Source organism: Bos indicus x Bos taurus, chromosome 18 (genome assembly GCF_003369695.1).
Source record: "Bos indicus x Bos taurus breed Angus x Brahman F1 hybrid chromosome 18, Bos_hybrid_MaternalHap_v2.0, whole genome shotgun sequence".
In the NCBI taxonomy this organism is placed as follows: Eukaryota; Metazoa; Chordata; class Mammalia; order Artiodactyla; family Bovidae; genus Bos; species Bos indicus x Bos taurus.
The window spans coordinates 41,534,684-41,560,732 of NC_040093.1; the positions used below are offsets into that span (position 1 = coordinate 41,534,684).

The 26,049-nt window shown below is 56.0% G+C and overlaps 1 protein-coding gene across 2 annotated transcripts in view; it reads left to right on the plus strand.

The window, feature by feature from the left end:
- The window catches only part of GNAO1 (G protein subunit alpha o1), a 181,095-nt gene that overhangs the window by 138,198 nt on the left and 16,848 nt on the right, over positions 1 to 26,049 (plus strand). For both annotated transcript variants that reach the window (XM_027516517.1, XM_027516518.1), the window contains exons 4-6: positions 15,172 to 15,332; positions 22,026 to 22,154; positions 23,902 to 24,031. In XM_027516517.1, the coding sequence (XP_027372318.1) occupies positions 15,172 to 15,332; positions 22,026 to 22,154; positions 23,902 to 24,031 (420 nt within the window). The remainder of the gene's footprint in view (positions 1 to 15,171; positions 15,333 to 22,025; positions 22,155 to 23,901; positions 24,032 to 26,049) is intronic.

Below are 26,049 nucleotides of genomic sequence, written 5' to 3' on the forward strand. Positions count from 1 at the left end.
GACTGGTTGGATCTCCTTGCAGTCCAAGGGACTCTCAAGAGTCTTCTCCAAAACCACAGTTCAAAAGCATCAATTCTTTGGCGCTCAGCTTTCTTCACAGTCCAACTCTCACATCCATACATGACCACTGGAAAAACCATAGCCTTGACTAGATGAACCTTTGTTGGCAAAGTGATGTCTCTGCTTTTGAATATGCTATCTAGGTTGGTCATAACTTTCCTTCCAAGGAGTCAACGTCTTATAATTTCATGGCTGCAGTCACCATCTGCAGTGATTTTGGAGCCCCAAAAAATAAAGTCTGACACTGTTTCCACTGTTTCCCCATCTATTTCCCATGAAGTGATGGGACCAGATGCCATGATCTTCATTTTCTGAATATTGAGCTTTAAGCCAACTTTTTCAACTCTCCTCTTTCACTTTCATCAAGAGGCTTTTTAGTTCCTCTTCACTTTCTGCCATAAGGGTGGTGTCATCTGCATATCCGAGGTTATTGATATTTCTCCTGGCAATCTTGATTCCAGCTTGTGCTTCTTCCAGCCCAGCGTTTCTCATGATGTACTCTGCATAGAAGTTAAATAAGCAGGGTGACAGTATACAGCCTTGACATACTCCTTTTCCTAAAGTACCAGGTAATTCATAACTGAGGGCTGAACAGAGGTCAGAAGTCACGTAGGGAGCAACAGCCAGGAGAGGAAGAACACTGGAGCGTGTATTGGTCAGAGACCACTAGCTGCTGCAACAGGTGTGCCCCAGGGCCTCGTGCGTCAAGCGCGACAGGCTATGTCTTGCTCATCTAATAGTCTAGGCAGCTGCTCTCAGTGGGTGCGTGGCTGTCCGTATGGTATTCATGACACCGAATCTTCCATCTTAGGGCTCTGTACCCCCCCTAGTCTTTGTCACCCTCTGCATTCAGGGGCAGGAGGCGCACGTGCACACGAGGGGCCAGGCCCACGAGCGGCACGCTGTGCCTTTACCCTCCACCGACTCCTGCGCATCTGGGAGGCAGGCTGTGGCCCGCAGGAGGGTCCCACAAGAGGGCCGAAATGCAGCCCACCTTCTTCTCACTGAGCCCCGTGTGTTATCACTCAGTCGTGTTTGACTCTTTGTGACCCCATGGACTGTAGCCTGCCAGGCTCCTCTGTCCATGGGATTCTCCAGGCGAGAATATTGGACTGGATTGCCACTTCCTTCTCCATCACTCAGCCGTGAGGCCTGAAGAAAACTTCCTTTTTCTGACCCCAAGGAAGGTGCCATGTGGACAGGCCTCTACCCTGGCCAGGGGTGGGGGCACAGGGCATGGAAAGGGGTGAGAGGGGAGGGATGGGGGCACAGGGCATGGAAAGGGGTGAGAGGGGAGAGAGCAACCTGAGCCCGGGCGGCACTTTTGGCGCCCCCTTTGGCACCCTGCCACTTCAGAGAGTGAGGCCAGACCCTGGGGGTGCGGGGGCCGTGGCTGCCCCTCTCGCTCAGGGAGCCCTGTGCTGCTGTTCCTCAGCATCAGGTTGAGCTGAGGCCTGGACACTGCCCAGTGGGCACCTGACCACCTTGCCATGCCCAGGTCTGTGCAGCCTTGTCCCACCCCCCATTGTGGTGCCCATGACCCCCCGGTGTTCACATCGGGTGGTGAGACTGGCAGGGGCTACGCGGAGAGGGTAGGCCTCCCACCCTGATCCCCGCCTCAGAGGAGGCTGCCGAGGTGGTGGCCCTGGGCTGAGCAGCTCCCTCTGGGCCAACTTCACATGAGAGTCAGACCCCCCGGGGCTTCACTCAGCCCCCAGCCTCCCCCAACCCTGCACTCCTCTTGTGGTTAGGTCTGGGCATCCAGGGAGCTGGCAGCCAGCCTGGCCCCACTGTGCCCTCCCCCTCCTGCCCGCCCAGAATGGCCCCCTGGACCCTCTGCTGGGGCACAGTGGCGGGCGCCACCCTGCCTCGCCATGTTTTGGTCGACCCGCCTATTTGTTACCCTTGTTTTTTACACCTGTTGCCATCCCACCTGCCTCATGTAAACACTGCAGCATCAATAGGCTGACGCCAGTCCCCAGGGTGGGCACCAGCCGGGCCCCCAGGGAGCTCCAGCCCCTTAGCAGCAGGGCAGGGCAGGTGATGGCAGCAAGTGTGAAAGTATGAAACTCCGAGAAGGTAACATAAGAGGCAATCTCGATGGCCTTGGGTGTGATGATGCCTCTACATACGGCACCAGACACAATCCATGAAAGAATTGATAAACCAGACTTAATAAAAATTAAAAACTGTTCCGTGAAAGGCGAAAGTCAAGAGTATAAGAAGACAAGCCTTGGACTGGGACAAAATATTTGCCCCCCGCTAAAAAAATATATGTGTGTGTGTGTGTGTGTGTGTTCAATAAACAGCTTTTATCCAAAGTATACAAAGAACTCTTAAAATTCAACAAGAAAGCAAACAATCTGATTTTAAGATGAGCCCCAAACCTTAACAGACACCTCACCAAAGAAGGTCTATGGATAGCCAATAAGCGTATGAAAAGGTCCTCCACATCATATGTTGTCAGAGAAATGCAAATGAAAGCAAGAGGGAGACCCCACGACACACCTACGAGTGACCAAAGCCTGGAACAGTGACCACACCAGGTGCTGGTGAGGGTGTCAGGCAGCAGCAACCCTCAGGCCTTGCCGGTGGTCCAGTCACGCTGGAAGAGCTTGGTGGTTTCTTACAAAACTAAACATACTCCTACCATACAAGCCAGCCATCGTGTTCCTTTATATTTACCCAAAAGATTTGAAAGCTTATGGCCACGCAGAAAGCCTGCACACAGATGTTTACAGCAGCTTTATTGATAATTGCCCAAACTTGGAAGCAACCAAAAAGTCCTTCAGTAGGTAAACTGGGGTACACCCAGACATGAAATATTATTCAGCACTAAAAAGAAACGAGCGATCAAGTCATGAAAAGACGTGGAAGAACCTGAAAAGCATATCACTAAAGAGGAATAACCTAATCTGAAATGGATCCATCAAATTATACTGTATGATTCCAACTACATGACTTTCTCTAAACGGTAAAACAGTGGAGAAAGTAAAAAGATCAGTGGCTGCCAGGGGCTGGGGAGGAACAAATGAATAGGTAGAGCACAGAGGAGTTTTAGGGCAGTCAAAATACACTGTATGATACCACGGTTATAGATACACGTCATTATGCATTTGTCTACACCCATGGAATGTGAGTTGGAGCAAACTCCGGGAGATAGTGAAGTTCAAGGAAGCCTGGTATGCTGCAGTCCATGGGGCTGCAAAGAGTCAGACACGACTTAACAACTGAACAACAAGAAGAGTGAAACCAAAGGTTAACAACAGGCTTTGGGTGATTATAATATGTTGGTATCGGGTCATCTTTTTTTTGTTGTTTAATTAAGTATACCATTGTGAGTGATGTCAGTAATGGGGGAGGCTCTAGGGTTATATGGGAAATCTCTGTACCCTCTTCTCAATTAAGTCTTTTTAAAAAATCCATTGGTTTACTTTGCTCTTTGAATGGGTCAGCCATGCCAGATTTTTGACATCATTTTGATCATTTGGAAAATAGTGGTTCAGAATTATGCACATCTTCCAAACAGTGACACTTTTCAATGGAGAATATAAGAAACTCGCATTTGTTAACATCAGTGTCTGTCTTACCAGAAAAGTCTTCAGGTGTTGGAAAGCTGTCAAACTTACGGTATTAAATACAAGCTTTCCAAAATTCTGGTTCTTCCCTTGGAAGCTGGAATTTTTTCATTTTGGTAGCAAATTTGTTAGGTGTTTTCCTTGAAGCAATAGGCTAGCTTGATATTTTAGAAACTTGTCTTCCAGAGACCAAGTCTGAATTACCTACATTTGTCTGTCGGTCATTCTTTCAAGTTCAAGTGGTGTCTTGTGAGAAAAAGGAAGCATTTTGGCTGGCGGGGCAGCCTTTCGCGTGCCTTCCCTCCAGACAAGCACCACCTGCAATTTGCAGGACCCTCCCCGTTTCATCAGAGAATATGAAAAAGACATGTGTGCCACAGGAGGGCTTTCAATTCCCAATTTTGACTACTTCCTCAGGGACAGTCTTTGTTTCTTAATGCTTGTTTGTTTTTGGCTGTGCCAGGTCTTAGCTGCTGCACGTGGGCTTCCCTCCAGTTGTGATGAGAAGGCTCCAGAGCACAGGAACTGCGTCACAGCAGCGCACGAGCTCCATGGCCCCTGGGGCGTGTGGGATCTTAGTTCTCCGACCAGGGATCAAACCCACACACCCTGCATTGGAAGCACAGAATCTTAACCCGCTGGCCCACCAGGGAACTCCCGCGGACATTCTTAAATGTCTTGGGAAACCAGCACTGGTTTTACTGTGACTGCGCGGTGGCAAAGAATAGAATGGCAGTTCGTATCATTTGGTGCCACTACTTCCTGCTGAAGGGTGCTGTCTTGTCTCTCATCAGTTTAGGCATTAATACCTTCGGAGAGGCCAGTAACATCGTCTAGGAGTTAGGAAAACAGTTTTGATCTTAGGGACCCCTCAGAGGCCCCCAGGGGTGTGAGAACCACTGATCCAGCCAACCCTGTCCTTGTGCCTTTGAGGACAGAGCCTCCGAAAACAGATGAGACCTGCCCAGGGTCAGAGCATGGACGCCTGATGACGTGCTCCTTGTCAAACAAAAACATCATCTCATCACTTTAATGGATGGTGCGGGGACTTTCGTCCCCAGTGAGGAGACAAGGAAAGAGAAGGGGGTGTCAGCAAATAAGCCTGAGGAGAGGACCCACCCGCCAAGCTTGCTGTCCCCAGGGCCCGCCAGCCTACTGTCACCCCTGCCATCTGCACATTGCTCCAGCTTCCATCTTTTCTCTTCCATAATTGTGTGTTAATATCTCACAGCCGAGGTGGCTCTAATTAAACTCCTCAGCATCGTCACAGTGTGTTCTGAAGAGCCGAGCTTGGCCGTTATCACTTGTCTTTCCCTTTGACTGCGCTCTGTGTGGGTAATTTCATTCTGCCCTTGTTCGTTTCTTAGAAACTTAGCCTATCCAATTTTAGTTCTTTTCTCCTGTCTTAGAACATTGAGCTCAGGAGACAGAGGGTGAGGCTGTGGGAATGTCTGCCCTGCTCACCTTAAGGTTTATTTTGGCCTGATAGAGCCTGCTGTCCTCCATGCACCCCTCACTCCGGCCCCCACCCAGGGGGGAAGGGCAGCAGGAGAAAGTGGCACCACATGAGGTGGTAATTAGGGTCTTGGACAAGCGTGCATGCCCACTCCATCCTCGGAATCTGAGGAGGTCAGAAGCCGTGGTGACATGAACACACCGCCACCCTTGGGCAGCTAGGACAGCCGCCACCCTACACCCCCTGCCTGTGCCAGGACACCCCCCTGCGCTTGGGCCAGCTGTCACCTCTGCAGTCCCTGCTCCCGCCATCTACACTGGCCTCGGTGTTACCCTGCCCCATACCCACCAGTCTCCCTGCCCCGAACCTCTGTCAGGGTGGCTTTAGGAGACGCACATAGCAGCTTCACCTAAGACCGCAAAGCTGGCGAGAGGACTGGGGGCCCGAAAATGTCCCTGGTCCCACCCTCGGGGAGTGTTAGCATCCGCTCAGTAAGGCTTCCTCCCCAAGCTACCAGTCGATGGCCCAGGCTGCCTCCAGCCTCTCCCCTGGGGGTGGGAGGTCCACAGTTCATGCTGGGCTCAGTCTGTGTGCGGGCTCCTGAACCACCTGTGTGGGCTTGGGTGCCATTCTTCATTTCATGTCTAAGGGCTGCATGGACTCTGAACCCACCATTGTCCACAGGCCCTGTTGATGGCCCAAGGGGTGTCTGATGCCCCCTGGCAATACCCTTAGCTTCTCCTTTAATTCCCCCCTCAGGGAAGGCCAGTCTCTGAACGGTGCCTGCCTTGTGGGCACAGCCAACCTACGACTGCCTGTCTTCCAGATGGACCCCTCTCACCTCCCCTGCCCGCAGCAGTGTGTCCTTGAGGAGTGGCCCTCACTCAGCGGCTGCCTCCTTGGAGGAGCCTCCCTGACTCCAGAGCTTGGTTAATGTGTCTGAGCCCCCATCGGACAGCAGGCTCTGGGCGGGGAGCGGGGAGGCAGTTTCCATACCCTGCTGTCCGCCATGTCCCCTGCGCCCAGTCCTGGGCTCAGCCAGCCTGCTGAGCCGACATTTGCTGCTGTAGCACTGGTCCTTCTGCTGAGCTTGGGCCAGGGCCAGGGGTGGGAAACCACACCAGTTACAGAAGCTGCCACAAAGCTTCTGAGTGGAAACTTTTAGGTGTGTGAGAGCTAGAACTCAGATCAAAGTCATCCCCACCCCCACAACCCCTGGTTCTTGAAGATACATAGTAAACCAGCGGGAAAAGCTGCTTCTATAAACAATTGGAAGATCCAAGGGTTTTGAGACTGAAAAGGGTGTGATCCTTCAGAAAGTAAGATTCTTGGGACTTACCTAGTGGCCCAGTGGTAAAGAATCTGCCTGCCAGTACAGGAGTCATGGGTTTGATCCCTAGTCCACATGCTTCAGGGCAGCTAAGCTTATGCACCCCACAGCTGTTGAGCCTGCATGCTCTAGAGCCCACACTCAGCAACGATGAGAAGCCCACACACAGCAGTGAAGACCCAGCACAGCCAAAAATAAATTAAAATTTTTTAAAGATTCATTAAAAATAAAATAAGTGAGTTTCTTTAGAAAATCCAGTCTTACCCTCGCCCCTTCAGAGGCAGCCTGGGCCCCAAACAGAGAAAGCTCTCAGAGGGGCTTAGGACAAACACATCCCTGAGGAGCCCGGTGGACCCAGCTGGAGGCCTTAGGAGAGTCTTCCTTTACAAAGCCCTGGGCTCCTGACAAAGACCAGACCTGGGGACAGAGTGAGGGGCCATCAAGGGGGCAGCTCTCCCCTGATGTGTTCAGGGCTGGGGAGAGGCAGGCTGTCTCTCCCTATGCCTAAAGATTTCTCTTTCTGGCGAACGTGAAAGTTCCTAAGGTGGGGACCTCACTGGGTAGTGGGTGTACGTACAGTGGATAAGTGAGTGACTGGGTGGATGGACAGTTGGATGGCTACACAGATCAAAGAGGAGTGAAAGGGATGAAGAGGGTGCACACGTGAAGAACGAAGGGATGGACAGACGCTATGAAAAGACAGATGGGAGGCGAGGGGTGACCGGGTGGGTATGGGAGTGAGTTGATAGATGAACAGGGTGGCTGATGGGCGATGATGTCATGGGTGGGTGGACGCATGACGTTGAGGAGGTAGGTACCCTGGATGGGGCCGTGGGATGTGTGGATGGATGGATGGCTGGAGAAGGGATGGGCACAGCCGAAAGGAGGCAAGATTAGAAACAGCAGCAAATCCTTGGATCTGCTGTTGCATCTTTCCAGGGAGACAGGAAGGCTCCCTTCACTGAGACAAATGGTAGACCTGTGGGGTCCTCCAGCTCTCCTAGAGACCCTGTCTGCCTGACAGCGTGCTCCAGGTACAGGCCTCACTAAGACAGCGTTTTCCAGGTACAGGCCTTTGCTAAGTCTCAGCAAAGAAAGAGCCCCATGCGTGCTCAGCTCCCAACTGCTAATTGCCTATAGTGCCCCAGGTTTTGCCACCAACAAAAAAAACGCCTCACGAATGTCTGAAGTACCCCTGGGGGGACCACGTCCACTGAGAGTCACAGCTCGGGAGCCATCTGCCAGCCCAGGGCCAGGGAAGCAGGGATGAGGGAGTGCACCCCTCTCTTTCTCACCCCAGCGGCAGCAAGGAAGGGAGAGACCAGGACCACAGCGTTTCCTGAGATGCTCAGATCTGGGTGACATGAACAAAGTGCCTGGAAAGGTGCCCCCTGCCATTCTCCACCTGCTGACCTTGCAGCGCACAGGCTGGGCCTCCAGCAGCAGGGGTCTCTCAGCCCCTTTCACTTGAGGAACAGAGTTGGCAACCATGCCCCCGGCCTGGCCCAGCCCTACCTGGTCTCTTGGGCTGGGCTTGTGCAGCATCCCTGAGTCTCCTGTTGGCCTGTGCACTCCTGCCCCCTGGCGGGAGCTGAAGCTACTGCAATGCACGTGGCAGGACAGGGCAGGATGGCGATTTCCTTTGCAACCAGAGGACTGTGCGTGTGTGTATGTACGTGTGTGCGTGTACATACATGCACACACTCACACTTCACCAGGCCTAAAAGATTAGAGGAAGAAAACTCTGAAAGATCCAAAGCAGCTACTCAAACGGAAGGGGTTATTATTATAATTACTATGATTATTGTTATCAAGATTATCCTGCTTGCCTGAGAAGTCTTGTACAAAGCAGGCTAATTTTATGTCAGCTTGTTGTTTGTGTCTCAGGGACCTCATCTTTGCTTATAATAACTAACATTTGCAGGGCTCTTTATGTTGCAGAGCTGTGTCACATCGATTTAGCCTTTCATCTGCGCAAACAGCCCCACGAGGTGGGAACTAATGAGAGCAGAAGCTCAGGGAGGTTAAGTGGTCTGTCCAAGGTCACAAGTCTGAAAAGCAGCGGAGCTGGGATTGAACCTGGGTCACCTGACTGAAAATCCCTGTTCGCTTCCCTCCCATATCCTTTGCATTTTGTCTCTTGAGAGGGAAAGGCTCTTGTTCTTACTTTAGCTCTAAGCCCCTTTGCTCTGAAGAGAGGGGAGGAGTTTTGCAGACACAAGTGCTTATCATGCACTCAGCCGTCCCAGTTTCAGACGATGCGTCCACAGTGGGCTGGGGGCGGCGGCGGCAGCAAGGACTGGCAAGGCCCTGCAGTTCCTGACGTGTGAGCAGATGTGTGTGGTATTGGTTGCCAGTGGCTCAGCCAGCTGATTCCCACTCCCTTGGTCACCACTCACCCTGCAATCACCCCCGGTGAGGCACAGAACAGACAGGCACCAGCCACATCTCTGAGAAGGGTGAACAGGAGACATTAGGCAAGAGGAGTGGGTGCAGGGGGCTCTCTTGTGGTCCAGGAAGTGGGAGACGGGCAGGGCCATGGGAGCCTCCAGCCCTCCTCATAGTATGGAGATGGCTTTCAGGAAGGAGAGCCCCTCAGCCATGGATGCCAATGGGCAGCCCCACCAACTGCCCCCTGCATCATGGGCGCTGCTTTCCAAGTACACTTATGGCCAGTCCCCAGGAGCCCATGTCCTCCTGGTGCAGGGGGCCTGGCCTGTCTGCTGCAGGGGGGACCCCTGTGTGCTACCAGTTCAGGGGGGCAGCTGTCCCCATCACCTCCCCGGGCACCCTGCTCCCCAGAACTGACCCAGAGCAAGACTACTTCTGGGAGGCACCCTGGCAGAGCTCCCCACCCCCCTCAAATGCTGGAGGTGCCCCCTGTCTCCAGGCACTGCTTCCTCTCCCTGCCCACCCCTTTCTCCAGCTGCTTATGGATGCGGTGTCCACAGGAGCATCTCCACCATTGTGGAGCTTTCCAAAAATATCTCACCTCCACCTAGGGCAGCTTCAGAGCATGTGTATGTCAACATTCATGTGTGAACATTAAGATATCATTTAGCCAGAAGCCTTGTACCGGCTCTGATGAAAAGAAGTGTCAATGCTGATTTTAAATCACTGACCTGGTGAGGAGAATCCTGCAGGTGGCCCTGAGAGTTAGTCACAGACTCTCCTGTGCCCCAAGCCTCCTGATCCAAAACCCATCAGAATGGCATCTTGCCTGCAGTTCACAGTCCGAAATGCAGGGTCCCAGACATGCGTTTCTCAACGTCTCATCCCTTCCCGTGGCCCCGGCCCGCAGGCATCCCGAGGGCGGCAGGTTGGCCTCCTCATCTCCTGTGGTCCCCAGGCGGCTGGGGTGGTGGGGCTCGGCCCGGCCCGCCCCTCAGGCCATCCTGTGCTAGTGCACTGTCTGCTCCCACGACAAGAGGGAGCCCCTGTGAAGAAAGCGATGAGACTGCCACCCTGGTTTTCAGGGGAGGACGCTGAGCCTCAGAGAGGTTAAGACCCCACTCAAGCCAGGAGCCCAGGTGTGGATGGAGCCTTGAGCCTGTGGCCTGAGCCCCCCAAAGTCCACATGGAACAAACTAGAAGCCCAGGGCAGGAGTGACCAAAGGGGGCTGTGGGAAAAGGAGGGAGACTTGTTGGGGGTCAGGGGGCATGGGAACCGGATGTCACAGCATGGGCAGCCCCAGCAGGTGGACAGCGGCGGCCGTGGAGGGCCGGGCACACTGGGCACATTGTACTTGCTGGACCCACGCCACGGGCACGTGTGTCTGAGGAAACGCGGCATCTCGCACATTCACTGGGAGCACCCCTCCGTCCCTGGAGGCCATGGAGGAGAGAAGGGCCCACTCCCTCACCACTGTTTCCCTGGCCCTGGGCCAGCAGATAGCTCCCTGACTGTGACCCTCAGTGGGCATGGTGCCCCACAGGGGCATGTTAGACACTTGTCTGTAGCAGTGGCAATAATTGGCCCGAGGCTGCGTTGTGTGACAGAGCCCGCAGTGACGAATGTCCTGCACTCAGCCCACCACGCAGGGACCACTGGGCACGGCGTCAGTGGACAGCCTCCCTCAACTCCTGTGTAAAACTGTCTCCAGGAACCCAGTAGACAGCCCCTGGGACGTGCCCAGTGCCCCCAACCCGTCTTGGTGCTCCCCCCACAGGAACTAGCACAGCATGTGGGCCTGTGCATGTGCCCAGGGCATGGTCCAGACAGGAAGAGGGGAAGGGAGTCAGATGCCAGAGGAACTGTGTGGACCGCAGTAATGGGAGGGGTCTGCCTGGAGGAGGTGAGCCTGGTATTGGTCTCGACACACCAGGAAGTGTAACACTCTTTGAGGTTATTGTACAAAAGTACACCAACCAAACAAAAACACGTCTTCAGGGTTAACAAAGAGTCAGAGGACTGATTGATGGAGGTAGCTGGAAAGCCAGAGATGCGTGTGGCTGCAGGTGCAGCTGGATCCGGGTGTTGACGTGTCATTGGGACTCGGGGTGCCTCCCTCTCTCAGCCCTGCTTTCCTCAGGGACGGCTCCACATTCAGGTGGGCCCTTCCTTGGAGGGTCTCTCCTGATAGTTTATGCAGGTGTCCTGGGGCTGGTCAGGTTAGTCTCACTTGACGGATTGGGATTCTTTATCCACCCGGAACTGCTCACTAAGGGCAGAGGGATGGATTGGCCAGGCCCAGACTGTGTGTCCATGCCAAGATTGTGGGACAGAGGCCACCCTACCTGGACTGCTCAGGCTGAGTTGGGGAGGAGTGCTCCCCTTCAGGGGAGCAGAGGCTCTGGTATCAGAAAAGGAGGGACTGGAAGCCCCACCAGTGGAGGAGGCAGCCGTCCAGCAGAGAAAGGTGCAGATCAGAGGGACTGGGCCCTCTGCAGCCACCTCGAACCTGGTCACCACCAGCAGTGGGAGCACAGGGTGTGTTTTCTACAGAAGCTTGCCCCAGCATCCTCCACTGAGCAAATCTGCACAGGTGGGGCTGCCCCAGTCCATGCATCTTCTGTGTCACACCCCCTGCTGCCAGGACAGCTGGGCATGCTCTGACCAGTGCCATGGGGACTGTAGCTGAGAGCAAGGTGTGGGAAAATGCACCCCCCACCACCACTGGCCCAGGAGGGGACTCGGACAGGAAGGTCAGGCCCAGTGTGAGCCCCACTCTCCCAGGGCCCCAAAGGCAGGAAAACAAAGGGATAAGGGGCCCCCTCTGGCTCTATTAATTGCTTGTTAGCTTGACCCCCACAGGGCTGGCCAGGCCTGGCAGCCACCATAGTCCTCCAGGTGCATTGGCATGACCCCTCCTTCCCGCCACCCTCACCCTTCCTTCTCTCTTACCCATCGCCCACACCTTTGCTCAGGGTGGTGAGGTGAGGGGTTGGGCTGGGTACCAGTGTCTGAGATGCAAGTCAGGGCTGTCCCCTGGAGCACAGTGGGGGTAACCCTGGGTCCAGGCAAGTCCAGGGCTGTCCCCTGGAGCACAGTAGGGATTAACCCTGGGTCCAGGCAAGCCCAGGGCTGTCCCCTGGAGCACAGTAGGGATTAACCCTGGGTCTAGGCAAGTCCAGGGCTGTCCCCTGGAGCACAGTGGGGGTAACCCTGGGTCCAGGCAAGTCCAGGGCTCTCCCCTGGAGCACAGTAGGGATTAACCCTGGATCCAGGCAAGCCCAGGGCTGTCCCCTGGAGCACAGTAGGGCTTTACCCTGGGTCCAGGCAAGCCCAGGGCTGTCCCCTGGAGCACAGTAGGGATTAACCCTGGGTCCAGGCAAGTCCAGGGCTGTCCCCTGGAGCACAGTGGGGGTAACCCTGGGTCCAGGCAAGTCCAGGGCTCTCCCCTGGAGCACAGTAGGGATTAACCCTGGATCCAGGCAAGCCCAGGGCTGTCCCCTGGAGCACAGGAGGGCTTTACCCTGGGTCCAGGCAAGCCCAGGGCTGTCCCCTGGAGCACAGTGGGGGTAACCCTGGGTCCAGGCAAGCCCAGGGCTGTCCCCTGGAGCACAGTAGGGATTAACCCTGGGTCCAGGCAAGCCCAGGGCTGTCCCCTGGAGCACAGTAGGGATTAACCCTGGGTCCAGGCAAGTCCAGGGCTCTCCCCTGGAGCACAATAGGGATTAACCCTGGATCCAAGCAAGCCCAGGGCTGTCCACTGGAGCACAGTGGGGGTAACCCTGGGCCCAGGCTCTCCCACTTGCAGCATGTGACCTTGAGCCTCAGTCTCCCCATCTGCTAAACAGGATGTCTCCCCAGCAGAGCTGTTGCTGTGGTTGACCTAGACACACTGTTGTTGAGACGGACGAGATTAGAAGACTTGGGAGACGTAGTGGATGGAGTGAGAAACTGGGGTCATGCCTGGTAGTAAGATGCCGAGGACCGGTTCATCTCACAAATAACTGCAGAGCACCAACTATGTACAGAGCATTGTGAGATGGGGGTGCCCTGAATAATCGGAAAACCGAGGGACAGGCACACGCAACGCCAGCTGTGACACATGGTATGGTCGGTGCACCGTGGGGGCAGACTCTACCTGGGGGCATAGAGGAGGGCTTCCCTGAGGAAGTGACGTTATGATGGAGAAGGGCAGAGCCAGGGAAGGATGATCTGGCTGGGTGGAGCACCCTGAGGTGAGATGACCCTGACTGCTTGGGGAACAGAGGAAAGGCTGTGTGCTTAGAGGACCAGGAGAGGGAAAAGGTGGGAGGAGGGTAGAGCAGACAGCAGTCAGGCCGGGGCTTTGGAGGTCATGGTAAGGAGTTTGGAATTTAGAAATAATGGGAAGCTATTGAGAGTTTAAACAGAGAGAGTTATTGTATCCGTTAGAATTAGGTTTGACTGTGAATATCTGAGACCTAGAAAACAGTGATTTAAATGAGCTAGAAGTTTAAAAAAAAGTAAAAGTGAAAAAAAGAAAAATGCAGAAGGTATGGAGTGTCTACAGAGCTGTCAAGGACCTGACTGTTTTTAGATCGCCAGTCCACTGTCCCTCAGGTGTAGATCTTATCTTCATGATCCATGATGGCTGCTAGAGCTCAGCCATCACAGGTTTCAGGAAGGAAGAAGTGAGAGAAAAGGGGTGCATCTTCCCTTTACAAAGCCTTTTGCAAAGACCTCACTACACTTGGGCTGATCTCTCCATGGGTAGAACTGGTCACATGGTCACATTTTTGCCACAAGCAAAACAAGGAGATGCCATCTTTAAGTTGGATATCAGTGTCCCCAGTTGGAAAAATGGGGAGTTCTTTTTCTACAGCCTCCCTGCTGGCTGTGGTGTGGAAGACAGACTGAAGAGAAGCAAGAGGGAGGCAAGGAACCCTTGGGAGGGGGTCCAGGAACAGCCAGGAAAAGACAGGGAGTGGCTTGGACTCAGGGGTGTCCCGGAGGAGATGCGGAGAAGTGGATATGGGGATGGAGGTGGGTGACTTGAGTCTTAGTGGTTGGGCCAATGGTGGTGCCATGCACTGAGCTGGGCAGACGGGAGAGAGACAGAGCAGGGGCCCATCGAGAGGTGTCGCCAGCACAAGACCCGCCACCACCACACCTCGGTGATGGGGTGCAGCCGGGAGGACAGCTCCAGGCTGCCCTTCCCCAAACCGTGTACCATATCCCCCTGGAGTGCAGTTCCCAGGATTCCACATCAGACATAGAGGAGCACCAAGTGGCTCTGGAAGGCCCAGGTTTCTAAACCACACCCTCTAGTGGCCTGGCTGAGGCATAACATGGCTCTAGGTGGGAGGGTGTCTCCCTCTAGCAGGAAGTCTGGCCCTGCCCACCACCCTCAGGTCCCAACTCCCTTCTCTCAGGATCAGGCAGAAACCTTGACAGTGGGGTCTAAAGGAAGAAGTTTGGGAAACTGGCCAGGTTTTTCCCAGTCATTCCTCACACGGGTGAGCCTTCCCGAGGTCATGCGGGCACACAGAGCAGCATCAGCGTGTGGGCCCTGACTCACAGGCCTGTTTTTAGCCCCAGGTGGAGGCACCACCCCTGCTCACCCACCCCTGTCTCCCTGAGTCACCGCCTGCTTAAGGCGCTCAGCGCCTGGGTCCCAGGGCCAGCTTTCTGGTGGCTGCCCGCAGGAGAGGCTCGGGTCCTGGAGAGGGGCCGGGACCCAGGCTCTCCTGGTGGGAGACTTGGGAATCCGAGGGCTGGGGTCTGTGGGACACTGACCCTAGGGAGCTGGGTCTGGGCTGGCATCATGGGCATGGCCTGCTGGCCTCCAAGCTAGTTACAGCTTCCTTCCCAGGGCAGGCAGACAGGAGGGGACACAGTGCCTGCACCTTCACGTTGACCTGCTGCATTAGACAGGCCCTGACGTGCGAATAGCTACTGAGCTGGCAGCTCGATACTGAAAGTTTCCACGGAAGGCTTTGCCCCCGACATACCTTGGTAGAGACCCATGGACAGAGAAGCCTGGCAGGCTGCAGTCCGTGGGGTTGCACAGTCAGACACGACTGAAGCAGCTTAGCACACAAGCACCTTGGTAGAGAATCTTTTGTCAGCCATGCGCCGTCCAGGTGTTGACCTTACCCCCTTCCTTCGTGTCTTTCCCACCCCAAAGGCCACCTGCAGATTGCTGCCTCCTGCTCACTTCCTGAGCCGTGGCCTGGGGTGGGGGGGTGGGTGTCTGTCTCTCTTGCTCTCTTGGAGGGTGGCGGGGTTCAAAGGACTCAAGAGTGGGGTCACCGACCAGTGATCATTGTTGTGCCCACAAATAAAAGACTCTGTCCGTGTCCTCGTCTCCTCACAGGCCGACGCCAAGATGGTGTGTGACGTGGTGAGTCGGATGGAAGACACGGAGCCCTTCTCTCCAGAGCTGCTCTCCGCCATGATGCGACTCTGGGGCGACTCGGGGATCCAGGAGTGCTTCAACAGGTCCCGGGAATATCAGCTCAACGACTCTGCCAAATAGTGAGTGTCCTGGGCAGGCGGGAGGCCACCAGCAGGGCAGCGATGCGGCGTGGAAGGGGCTGGGGGTGGGGGCGGTGGGGCAAGGAGGCGTCCTGGGCTGAGGCTGCAGCCTATGTGAGATGCTTTGCCTTGTGTGTCAGGAAGGAAGGAGAAGGGGCATCTCCTCCTGCCCGTCCCCCGACCCCAGGATGAGGAGGAGGCCAGGGAAGTCGGGGGCACAAGAGACAGCTAACAGCAGGGCTCCCGGAGGGCCAGGGCCATCACCCGCCTGCCCTGGAGTGGGCTGGGCCCCCCCAGAAGGAAGGTTTTCAGTGCAGCAACATTTTTTTTCCCCTGGAGAATCCTTGACCCCGTAAGTACTAATCAAAGGCAACATAGGCAGAAAATAACTTACGTGGTTTTCTTTTTGAGAAAACAATAAGCTTTCCATTCCTCTATCTTTAAAAATAAGGAATATGTAACCCATCAGATAAGTGAAATAGTCAGGCATACACTTTAATACTGCATTACAACTAATAAGGAAAAGTAGAGGACAGAGGGGAGAGATCGACCCCAGGGCAGGAAAGAAGTGGGGGTGAAGCACTGAAGGCCAGAGAGAGTGGGTGGGCAAGAGAGGGGAGGGCAGAGAGGTGGGCCTTCCAGTGACCACGGGGCCACATGACTGCCCACTGCAGCCTAGTCACTCCAGGCGTCTGGAGGTTTACATGTCCTTGGCCCCTGGATCGGGGGCTCCAGGGAATGGTCCTCAGTGGTCAGGGATGTGTCTTCTGTTTGAAGACACTGGGATTGCATTCCAGCTTTCAGAACACGCACTCACATTTACAGACTCGTGCCCAGGTTTTCAGTGGGCACCTCTGGGCTTAAACCCCGCTGCGTTAGGACACATGTGCTCTGACACTGATCTGCTCAGCCTCCTCTCAGCCGGGGCCTCTTTGCCCCCCAGGACACACCAGCAGTGGTCTGGAGAGGTTTTCAGTTGTCCTGACGAGGGTGGTGCTACCGGCATCTAGTGAGTAGAGGCCAGGGATGCTGCTGACTTCCTAGAGACACATCGTACAGCCCTCCACAGCAATATCACACCCACAGTGTCAGTAGCGCCCAGAGTAAGAAACGGTGGTCTCCCTGATGCTGATGTAGAGGAGGCCAGCGCTGAGAAGGCAGCCTCCACTAACAGACACTGGAACGTGGCCACTCTGCACACCTAGACTGTCCCGGGGGCAAGCGCTCGTGTCCTGTGAGTCCCAGGTGGTGGTGAGCTAGGCTCCAGTCCCTGAGGAGCCCCCAGGACACCTTGGTGGCAGGGATGTGAGCCCAGAGACTCAAGTCCACACCTCTCTCTGTGCACGCAAATCATAGATTCTGACCCAGATGTCCCCTCAACCCCCAGCCAGTCAGGCCTGGAGAGGGTGCCCCCTTCCTCTCCCACTCCCTGCGCCCTGCTCAGCCTTAGTCCAGACCCTTCCCATCCCCCCACTGCCCTCAGGGGCTGCTGCTGCTGCTGCTGCTAAGTCGCTTCAGTCGTGTCCGACTCTGTGCGACCCTATAGACGGCAGCCCACCAGGCTCCGGGGCACCTCAGGACATCAAATTGTGCTCCCCACTTAAATGAGCACCACTTAACTAATCATAATATCAATCCATTGCAAAAAAAAATTCTTTTTAACAGTATGGAAAGATATAAAATTCATAGTGGACTCCTCCTCCCAGGCCCGTCCCCCTCCCACTGTTAACTATCTCTGTTTGTCCCGGTGATGTCCAGAAAACCTGACCTGCCAGCTCTCAGTGGTGTTTAATGGCTGCAGCTGTGAAAGCTGAGGAATTTAGCTCCCCTCCCTCCCTCCCGTTTTTCCTTCCTTCCTTCACTCTTCTCCACTTCCACCCCCAGTTTTTGGCTAGTTACAGGGTTATTTTTAGTTCTTCTGGTGGTTACCTTGATAAGTCAAAAGGAGCGACTTGAGTGAGCACTTGTCAACTCCCCCAGGTGAGCTGAGGAGACGGCCCTCTGCTCTCTGGGAGGGGCTCTGCCGAGGGCAGCGGGGCCCGCAGGCAGGTTCCCAAGGCCCTCGAACACTTTCTGGTCCAGGGTGGCTTTGCTGTTGTAGTTTTAGCTGCTAGCCTTTGTCTTCTGACAGAATCTGGGGCCTGAAGTAGATTTATTGTGATGGAAGGGAGAGAGAGCCCTAACAGGGCTGTCGCCTGGCACAACTCTGGGTGACATACACACCTCACACTCCTCTCACACACACACATTCTCACATACACCTCACACACAGCTCACACTCACCTCACACACACAAATTCTCACACCCTAACAGACACCACATACTCTCACACTCACCTCACACACACACATTCTCACATACACCTCATACAGACACACACACACATTCACACACACATTCTCACATAACCTCACACACACACAGTCTCACATACACCTCACACACACCTCACACACACACATTCTCACATACACCTCACACACACACACACACACACACACACACACACACTCACACACACAAATTCTCACACCCTAACAGACACCACATACTCTCACATTCACCTCACACACACACATTCTCACATACACCTCACACACACACACACACACACACATTCACACACACAAAGTCTCACACCCTAGACAGATACCACATACTCTCACACTCACCTCACACACACACACACACACATTCACACACACATTCTCACATAACCTCACACACACACACATTCTCACATACACCTCACACACACACCTCACACACACACATTCTCACATACACCTCACACACACCTCACACACACACATTCTCACATACACCTCACACACACACACACATTCACACACACACATTCTCACACCCTAGACAGACACCACATACTCTCACACTCACCTCACACACACACATTCTCACATACACCTCACACACACACACACATTCACACACACACATTCTCACACCCTAGACAGACACCACATACTCTCACACTCACCTCACACACACACATTCTCACATACACCTCACAAACACCTCACACACACACATTCACACACACAAATTCTCACACCTTAGACAGACACCACATACTCTCACACTCACCTCACACACACACATTCTCACATACACCTCACACACACCTCACACACACCTCACACACATATTCTCACATACACCTCACACACATTCTCACATACACCTCACACACACACATTCACACACACAAATTCTCACACCCTAGACAGACACCACATACTCTCACACTCACCTCACACACACACTCTCACATACACCTCACAAACACCTCACACACACACATTCACACACACAAATTCTCACACCTTAGACAACACATACTCTCACACTCACCTCACACACACACATTCTCACATACACCTCACACACACCTCACACACACATTCTCACATACACCTCACACACATTCTCACATACACCTCACACACACACACATTCGCACACACAAATTCTCACACCCTAGACAGACACCACATACTCTCACACTCACCTCACACACACACATTCTCACATACACCTCACACTCACCTCACACACACACACATTCACACACACAAATTCTCACACCCAAAGACACCACACACTCTCCTCACACACACACACTCACACCCGACCTACACACCACAGACACACTGTCACATACACCTCACACACACACCCCTCACACACACACACTCACCTCACACACATACACACACATATACCTCACACACACACACACCCCTCACTCACACATACACACACACTCTCACACCCTAGACATACACCCCACACACACACACACCTCACTCACACACACACACACACCTCACTCACACACACACACACACACCTCACACACACACATATTCTCTTTCACACCCTAGACATATACACCCCCCCACACACACACACACACACTCTCTCACACCCTAGACAGTGTGAGCGACTCCCCAAGGCCCAGAGTTCAGTCGCCACATGTCCCCACCCAGCCGTGGGGGGCAGGCCAGCCGGCCTCTCACGTTGCTGGGAGGCTCCAGGGCTCAGGGCGAGGGGACGCCATCTGGCCTAGGTCTCCCTCTGTCATGGGTCTTTGAACACGGCCAGCACTCCATCTCCCCTCTGAACGATGGCTCCAAGACGGGTCCCAGAAGCCCAGAAACCCCAGCACCTGCCAGCCAGGGCTGTAAAAGGTAGTTATTTCCATGGTTTGGGAGGATCATTGTTCCCCAGACCCGGGTCCCCACTAGAGGTGTGACTGGCAAAGCACCCTTCTGGTCAGAGCCCTCCAGAGTGAAAGCCCAGGCGCTCACACTGAGCTCAGGGGCCCACTTGCTGTGCCATCACCTCCGTCACCCTCTGCAGCCTCACTGCTCGCTGCCTGCCCTGCCCTGCCCCGTGCACAGCCTCTCCCTGACTCCTGTCCAACGCCTGCAGGCCTGGCTCCTCCTCCAGGTGTGGCCTCTGCACCAACTGGTCCTTCTGCTGGACCACGAGAGGCTCATCCCCTCACTGCCCTCCGTCTCCTCTCGAATGTTGTCCTGCTCCACGAACCTTCACCAGCCACCTGATACCAAACAGCGGCCCCCAGGCGGCCTTCCCCTACTGATAGTCTGAGTCTTCCCTCCTGACACTTACCACCTCCTGACATGTTGTACAGCTTAAGTCGCTCAGTCGTGTCCAACTCTTTGTGACCCAGTGGACTGTAGCCTACCAGGCTCCTCCATCCATGGGATTCTCCAGGCAAGAATACTGGAGTGGGTTGCCATTTCCTTCTCCTTACTTCTCTGCTAATTACCTCATGCACACACAACCCCAGGAACAGAGGCTCCGGGAGGGCCCCAAAGCACCCAGGACAGTCGGCAGGCAGTAGACACAGTAGGCACACAGTCCCCTGAGCGCAGCCTCCACCCTCCCATGGTCGCCACCCTGCATGAGGCTCACCCAGCAGAGAGAGGGAGGGCCAGGCTGTCTGCCTAAAGGAGGGTTCCCCAGCTGGGATGGGGCCAAGACCAGAGGCTCCCAGCCCAGGTCTCCAGCTGGGGATGAGAGGAGGAGGCTCCTGAAACCGGTACCACTTCTGGGCAAAGGCAGTGTGGGCAGGGGAGAGACACATACAGAGAGGTTGGGAGGACCTGCTCCAGGCTGAGGTTGAAGGCCACCCAGATGCCCATGGGCCTGGCGAGGAGGCTCCATGGCGGCCAGGGCTTTTAGGTCTGCTCTGCCATCTCAGCCTCCCTCCTTCCACGGCAGAGAGGAGGCCTGGAGGCCTGTGTAAGAGCACTGGCTCTGGAGTCGGGCAGACCCAGCCTTGACCCCCATAGCAGTGTCGTCCCCTTTCTAGGAGTGTGGCTTCAAGCTCACCTTCCCTGAACCTGGGACCAGCATCAGCTATGTTTACTTAGGGAGAATTCTCATAAGGATTTGAGGCAGCTTGGATTGTTGGTTTACCAGTGGACACCCTCCTTGGTGAGGCGTCTGCCCTTCCCAGCCCCGCCCTGCCAGCAGGTCTAGAGTGGGTGCTTACGAAGCTGGCCCCTCTTGCACAACCTGGGACTCCCACATCACGCCATGACTCAGACGCTCGTGGTTGCTCCCTGTGGGCTGCGTGGGACTCTCCCTGCACAGGCGTGGGTAGCCCAGCTGGCCCTGGGGGTCACTGAATCTTCCTGCCAGTCTGAGCGAGCTCCCTCCTTCCTAGTTTCCTGGATCCCAACCTGGCTTAGGGTTCAAACCTTAACCCATACCAACCCCTAAAGCCTTCCCAGCGTGTGGCCTTGGAGGACCAAATGCACAGGCCGGGTCTGTCTCCAGGGCAAGTGATGGCATGGCAGGAGCCATGATGCCTAAGGTCCCAGTGAGGCCCTGCCCCTGCCTGTCTGTGTGGCTTCTGGTGCTTCTGTGATGCTTCCCAGGAGCATCAGATGGGAAGATGTGACAGCCCCCTGGTAAACCTGAGGAGCGCGAGAGGCGGGTGGAGGCACAGAGGGCCTCTGGGAAGCACTGCAGGGTACGGTTAGGAAGTGGGATCCCAAACCCTGACTCAGGGCTGGGCAGGCACTCACCTTCATTAGAAAACCTGAGTTTTCTAATCTAGGAAATAATACATTTACCTTAAGAAATTAAGGGTGGAACATGATAATGCACAAAAAGACTAAAACCTAACTTTAGCCCATTGTTATTTTAAGATGAAGAAATGACAGTGTTAGAAACACATGTGTGCATGCTGGGTTGCTTCATTCATGTCCGACTCTTTGAGCCTATGGGCCCACCAGGCTTCCACGGGGTTCTCCAGGCAGGAATACTAGGACGGGCTGCCACGCCCTCCTCCAGGGGATCTTCCCAACCCAGGAACAAACCCAAGTCTCTTACATCTCCTGCATTGGCAGGTAGGTTCTTTACCACTAGCACCGCCTGGGAAGCCCATAAACATGTTAGTCTCATTGAAAAGTCTGACCTTGTCTGAGCGAGCCTGGAACCGTGCACGAAGCCCTTGGTCTGAGTTAGAGGCTCTGAGTGCCTGAGGCCGGTTCATGAGCATCTCTTCCTCAGCTCCACCCCATGCCTGGCCCTGGACGGGTGATGCCATCCCTCCCTGGCTTGGGTCGGGGCTGGCGCTCTGGGAGGGCAGTGCCCACACCTGGTCCACGGTCCCCGTGTGCTGCCGTCCCCAGCTACCTGGACAGCCTGGACCGGATCGGGGCCGCCGACTACCAGCCCACCGAGCAGGACATCCTCCGAACCAGGGTCAAAACCACCGGCATCGTAGAAACCCACTTCACATTCAAGAACCTCCACTTCAGGTGAGGCCCAGGGAGACTCCCCAGCCCTGGAGAGGGTGCCGAGACACGGGCGACCCCTGCCTCGGCCTCAGCTCATCTGGAGCATTCCTGTCTCAGGGAGCTCTCAAGTTGGGACAAGCATTGGATGCGAGAAGGGACCTGTGTGTGCGCCTCTTTGCCACCAAGGTCAGGGGCTGCGGTGAGCAGGGAGGCTTCCTGGCAGAAGCGTCCTGGAGGGGGGCTCTGAGGAACAGGGAGGATTCAAGAGGACAAAAGAAGGGAGTCCTGTCCCTGCGTGACTTCCGAGGGGGAGGATGGTGGATCACCCAGGTGGTCTTTGAAGGCGTAGAGGCATGGGGAATAAGGGCGGGCGAACCTAAGCGACATGTTTTGTGTGACCCAAGGACCCATGTCATCTCACAGCTGGAAAGGGCTTGGATATCTGCTGGCCCACCCTCTCCAGGTATATAGGGGAAACTGAGGCCTGGAGGAGCAAGTCTGTTCCCCAGCACAGAACACAGCTCAGGCCCAGGGTCTGAGCACCATAGGGGTCATAGCACCACCTGGGGCAGCTTGCATGCCCTGAGGCCTGGGTGCCCCTAGCTGCCTCCAGCTGCCTCCCAGGTGTGGTTTCTGGGTGTTGGGTGGAGCAGGAGGAGAGGCCAGAATGGCTGGGGCAGTAGACCAGTAGACCTGTGTGAGGCCGCTGCCTGGCCCTGCCCAGCCTGAGGCCCAGCCCCCGCCTGCTCCCACACAGACAAAGGGCTGGGGTTCTGTCTCCATCCCCGTGAAGCTGCCTGAGGCCTCCCCTGAACCCAAGGAAGGCAGGGATGGGCCAGGCAGCCCCACGAGATGCCCCTGTGCTCTAGTCCCTCGGTCTCTCCCACTCACCGCTCTGGGCAGAAGGTGTAGAGCTGGGCTGGGGGCGCCCGACCCGCAGCAGCTGAAGAGTACATGCTGTGGAAGGGCCTCAGAGACTGTCACCAGGGCCCAGTATTTCAGATGGAGAAGCAGGGTCCAAGGGAGGCGGTGACGGGATGAGGACCTGACCTGTGTCCTTGCTTCAGGCCCGCTGTGGGCTCCGGCCTGCAGTTGCTCTCCTCTGTCAGCGGGTTGGGGCCCAGCCCACCCCGGCAGCTGTGCATCAGGCCTGGGATCTGCACTCAGGGCGTTAGATGTGAGGTTGACCTCGCACTTCCAGGACCAAAGCCCCTCTACCACTGTCTCACCTGACAGCTCTCATGCCCTGGGGGATGTCTGAGAAGGGGTGAGGGAGGGAGGGCGCAGAGCAGAGGCTTTGTCTGCAGACAGACCTCGGTCTCACCCCAACTCCTGCTGGCACCCTGCACTCAACCCCTTGCTGCCTCACTGTGCCTCCATGTGGGAGCTGCGGGTCCCTGCCCGCCTCCCTCTGTGCCTCCCAGGCTGCTCTGGGGTTTCCACAGACCACAGACATGAACAGACATGCTTAGAAAGCTGGGGGCTCGCAAAGGCATGTCCAGCCATGGTCACCCCTTAGCGACAGCCCTGAGACATAGGGGCAGGTCTTGGCGTCGCTGTGTGGGGCTCTGCCCAGTCCCGGGACAGAGCAGTGATGGCCGCCCCGCCCCAAGGGTGCCGTGCTCAGTCCTCAGCCTGGAGCGAGGCTCCTTGGGAGGCTTGCTGTGTGCACAGCAGCCTTCCTCCCCAACCCCTCAGCTCAACCAGTGTCCCCACACCTGCTGGGGTCTCCCTACCCCCACCCGCAGCTCCCCTGTCTTCCCGACAGGCTGTTCGACGTCGGGGGCCAGCGGTCTGAGCGCAAGAAGTGGATTCACTGCTTCGAGGACGTCACGGCCATCATCTTCTGTGTCGCGCTCAGCGGCTATGACCAGGTGCTCCACGAAGACGAGACCACGGTGAGTGGCCCCCGCCCGCCCGGCCTCAGCAGCCCACGGTGGCTCTCGGGTGGAGCCGGCTGTGGCGGTAGGGGGCTCCTTTTTTGGCTAGGTTGTTCCCACCTCTCTCCTGACTTCAGCCAGTTGCCTCATGATGCCAGTGCAGTGAAGGCAGCCGTGGGCCCCATGCTCAGAGGCTGTGTGCAGACGCCAGGGGTCGGGCAGCAAGAGCCTCTTCAGTAAACACAGCAGAGTCACAGAAGCCGTCAGGTCAGAACCAAGTTAAGCAAATCCTAAATGAAACCAGGGTGCAGTCAAGCAAGAATGTATGTAAGACAGAAATAGCAGTTCTTAGCCCCGACAGCCCTCCCTGAGCAGTGGACGGGGCTGGCAGAGGGTTGGGCCATGGACCAGGGCTCATGGTGAGTGACGGGGTGGGGGGGCACAGGCCCTCCCCTGGAGGGCGCCAGCCCGGGTTCCCACCTTCCGTCACTGCGTCTTCAGTCTGGGCCTCGGTGAACTGCCAGGCTGGGGGGAACTTCAGAGGGGGGCCCTCTCTGCAGGGGTGCTGTCTTTCTCTGGGCCTGGCCCTGGTTTGCTGCTGGATTCAGGGAGCACCCTCTCTGTCTTAGGGGTGTAACCATTATACCCGCCTGGTGGGGTGTGGGCAGTGGGGTGAGAATCTTCAAGGATTTGGAACCGTCTCTGGCTTAGCAGCCCTCGGCTGGTATTCGTGTCGTCCGTGGGGGTTGTCCTGAGCTGGGGGCCCACTGAGCTGCCCACAGAGAGGTCGGCCTGGTGGGGTCTCAGGAGACAAGCACCCTCTGAGGTGGGGCTTCTGGGCCGTGGGGTCACATCCTTGGCAATCGTGAGCTCTTGTGTGTGATGCAGGCAGGCACAGAGCCCTGGCGCTGAGGTTTTGGGACTGGGGTCATCACAGTGGGCCTTGATCAAGGCTGTCTTCCTTCTGGGTCTGTCTCATCGTCGGTCCTGCCTGCTGGTCCCACGGGGCTGCTACTAAGGTGTGCTGGGCTATGGGAGGAGGCGCCGCCGTTCTGAGAGGTCGGGGTTATGCAGTGACAGTGCTGTGGTTAGATGGGGCCAGAGCCACTGGCCGGGTGGGCCGTCAGGACTCGCGCTGCATGCTGGCCTGTCCCCCTTGCCCTTTCTTCTTTGGTCCCTGGAACACTTCTGAACGGGGCATCAGCGGAGCCCCACAAACCCTGCCGTGTTCTGGGGCGAGGCTCTGGGACCCCAGCTGTGCGGCTCTTTCCAACGCCAGCACTGTTCTCAGTGGCCTCAGGAGCTGTGGTGGGTAAGACCCCCAGACCTGGACCCACTGACTATCCTGAAGGCCGGGTCGGCTCCCACTGCCCCCACAAGGCACCGCGCACAGAGACCACCCCAGCACATCTCTCACTGATCCACTGTTGACCCTGCTTCTGGACCCACTGTTCACAGTCCACCTGGCCACCGTGTGGTCTGAGCTCCATTTGGTTCATCTCTTCTCCTTGCTATGCCTGGGAGTGGGAAGCAGGGCTGGTGCAGGAAGCCAATTCTGCCGTGAATTTGAAAGAAAACCAAGCAGTGGAGTGTCGAGGGCCCCAGGCCTCTTCCTGGGGACCCGCCTGGCTCAGTCCCAAGCCCCAAGTCCCTCTCAGGAAGGGGCGCGCGCTGGCCTCCGGAGCATGGGCAGAGCGGAGGACCTCGGAGCAGGTCTGGCAGCCACGGAGTCCCAAGCTCTGTGGCCCACAGGCCTCAGGTGAACCCGGCAGGTACCGGGCCTCACGCTCAGACGGCCCTCCCGGTCTGCCCGCCTTCCAGCCCTTGCTCTGGATCAGGACCCGTTCTGGAGCGCCTTCCTCCTCGCCTTCCTACTTTCACTGTCTCTCTCCCATCCTCTCCCTCGGCTCCTTCTCCCCCGTTTCCCTGCCCTTCTTCACAAAGGCTGGGTCCGAGGACCTTGGGGAAGCCACAGCGTGTGGGGTCGCGAATGGGCTCTTCCTGGGTTCCTTTCCACCCGGGAGAGAACAGCAGCC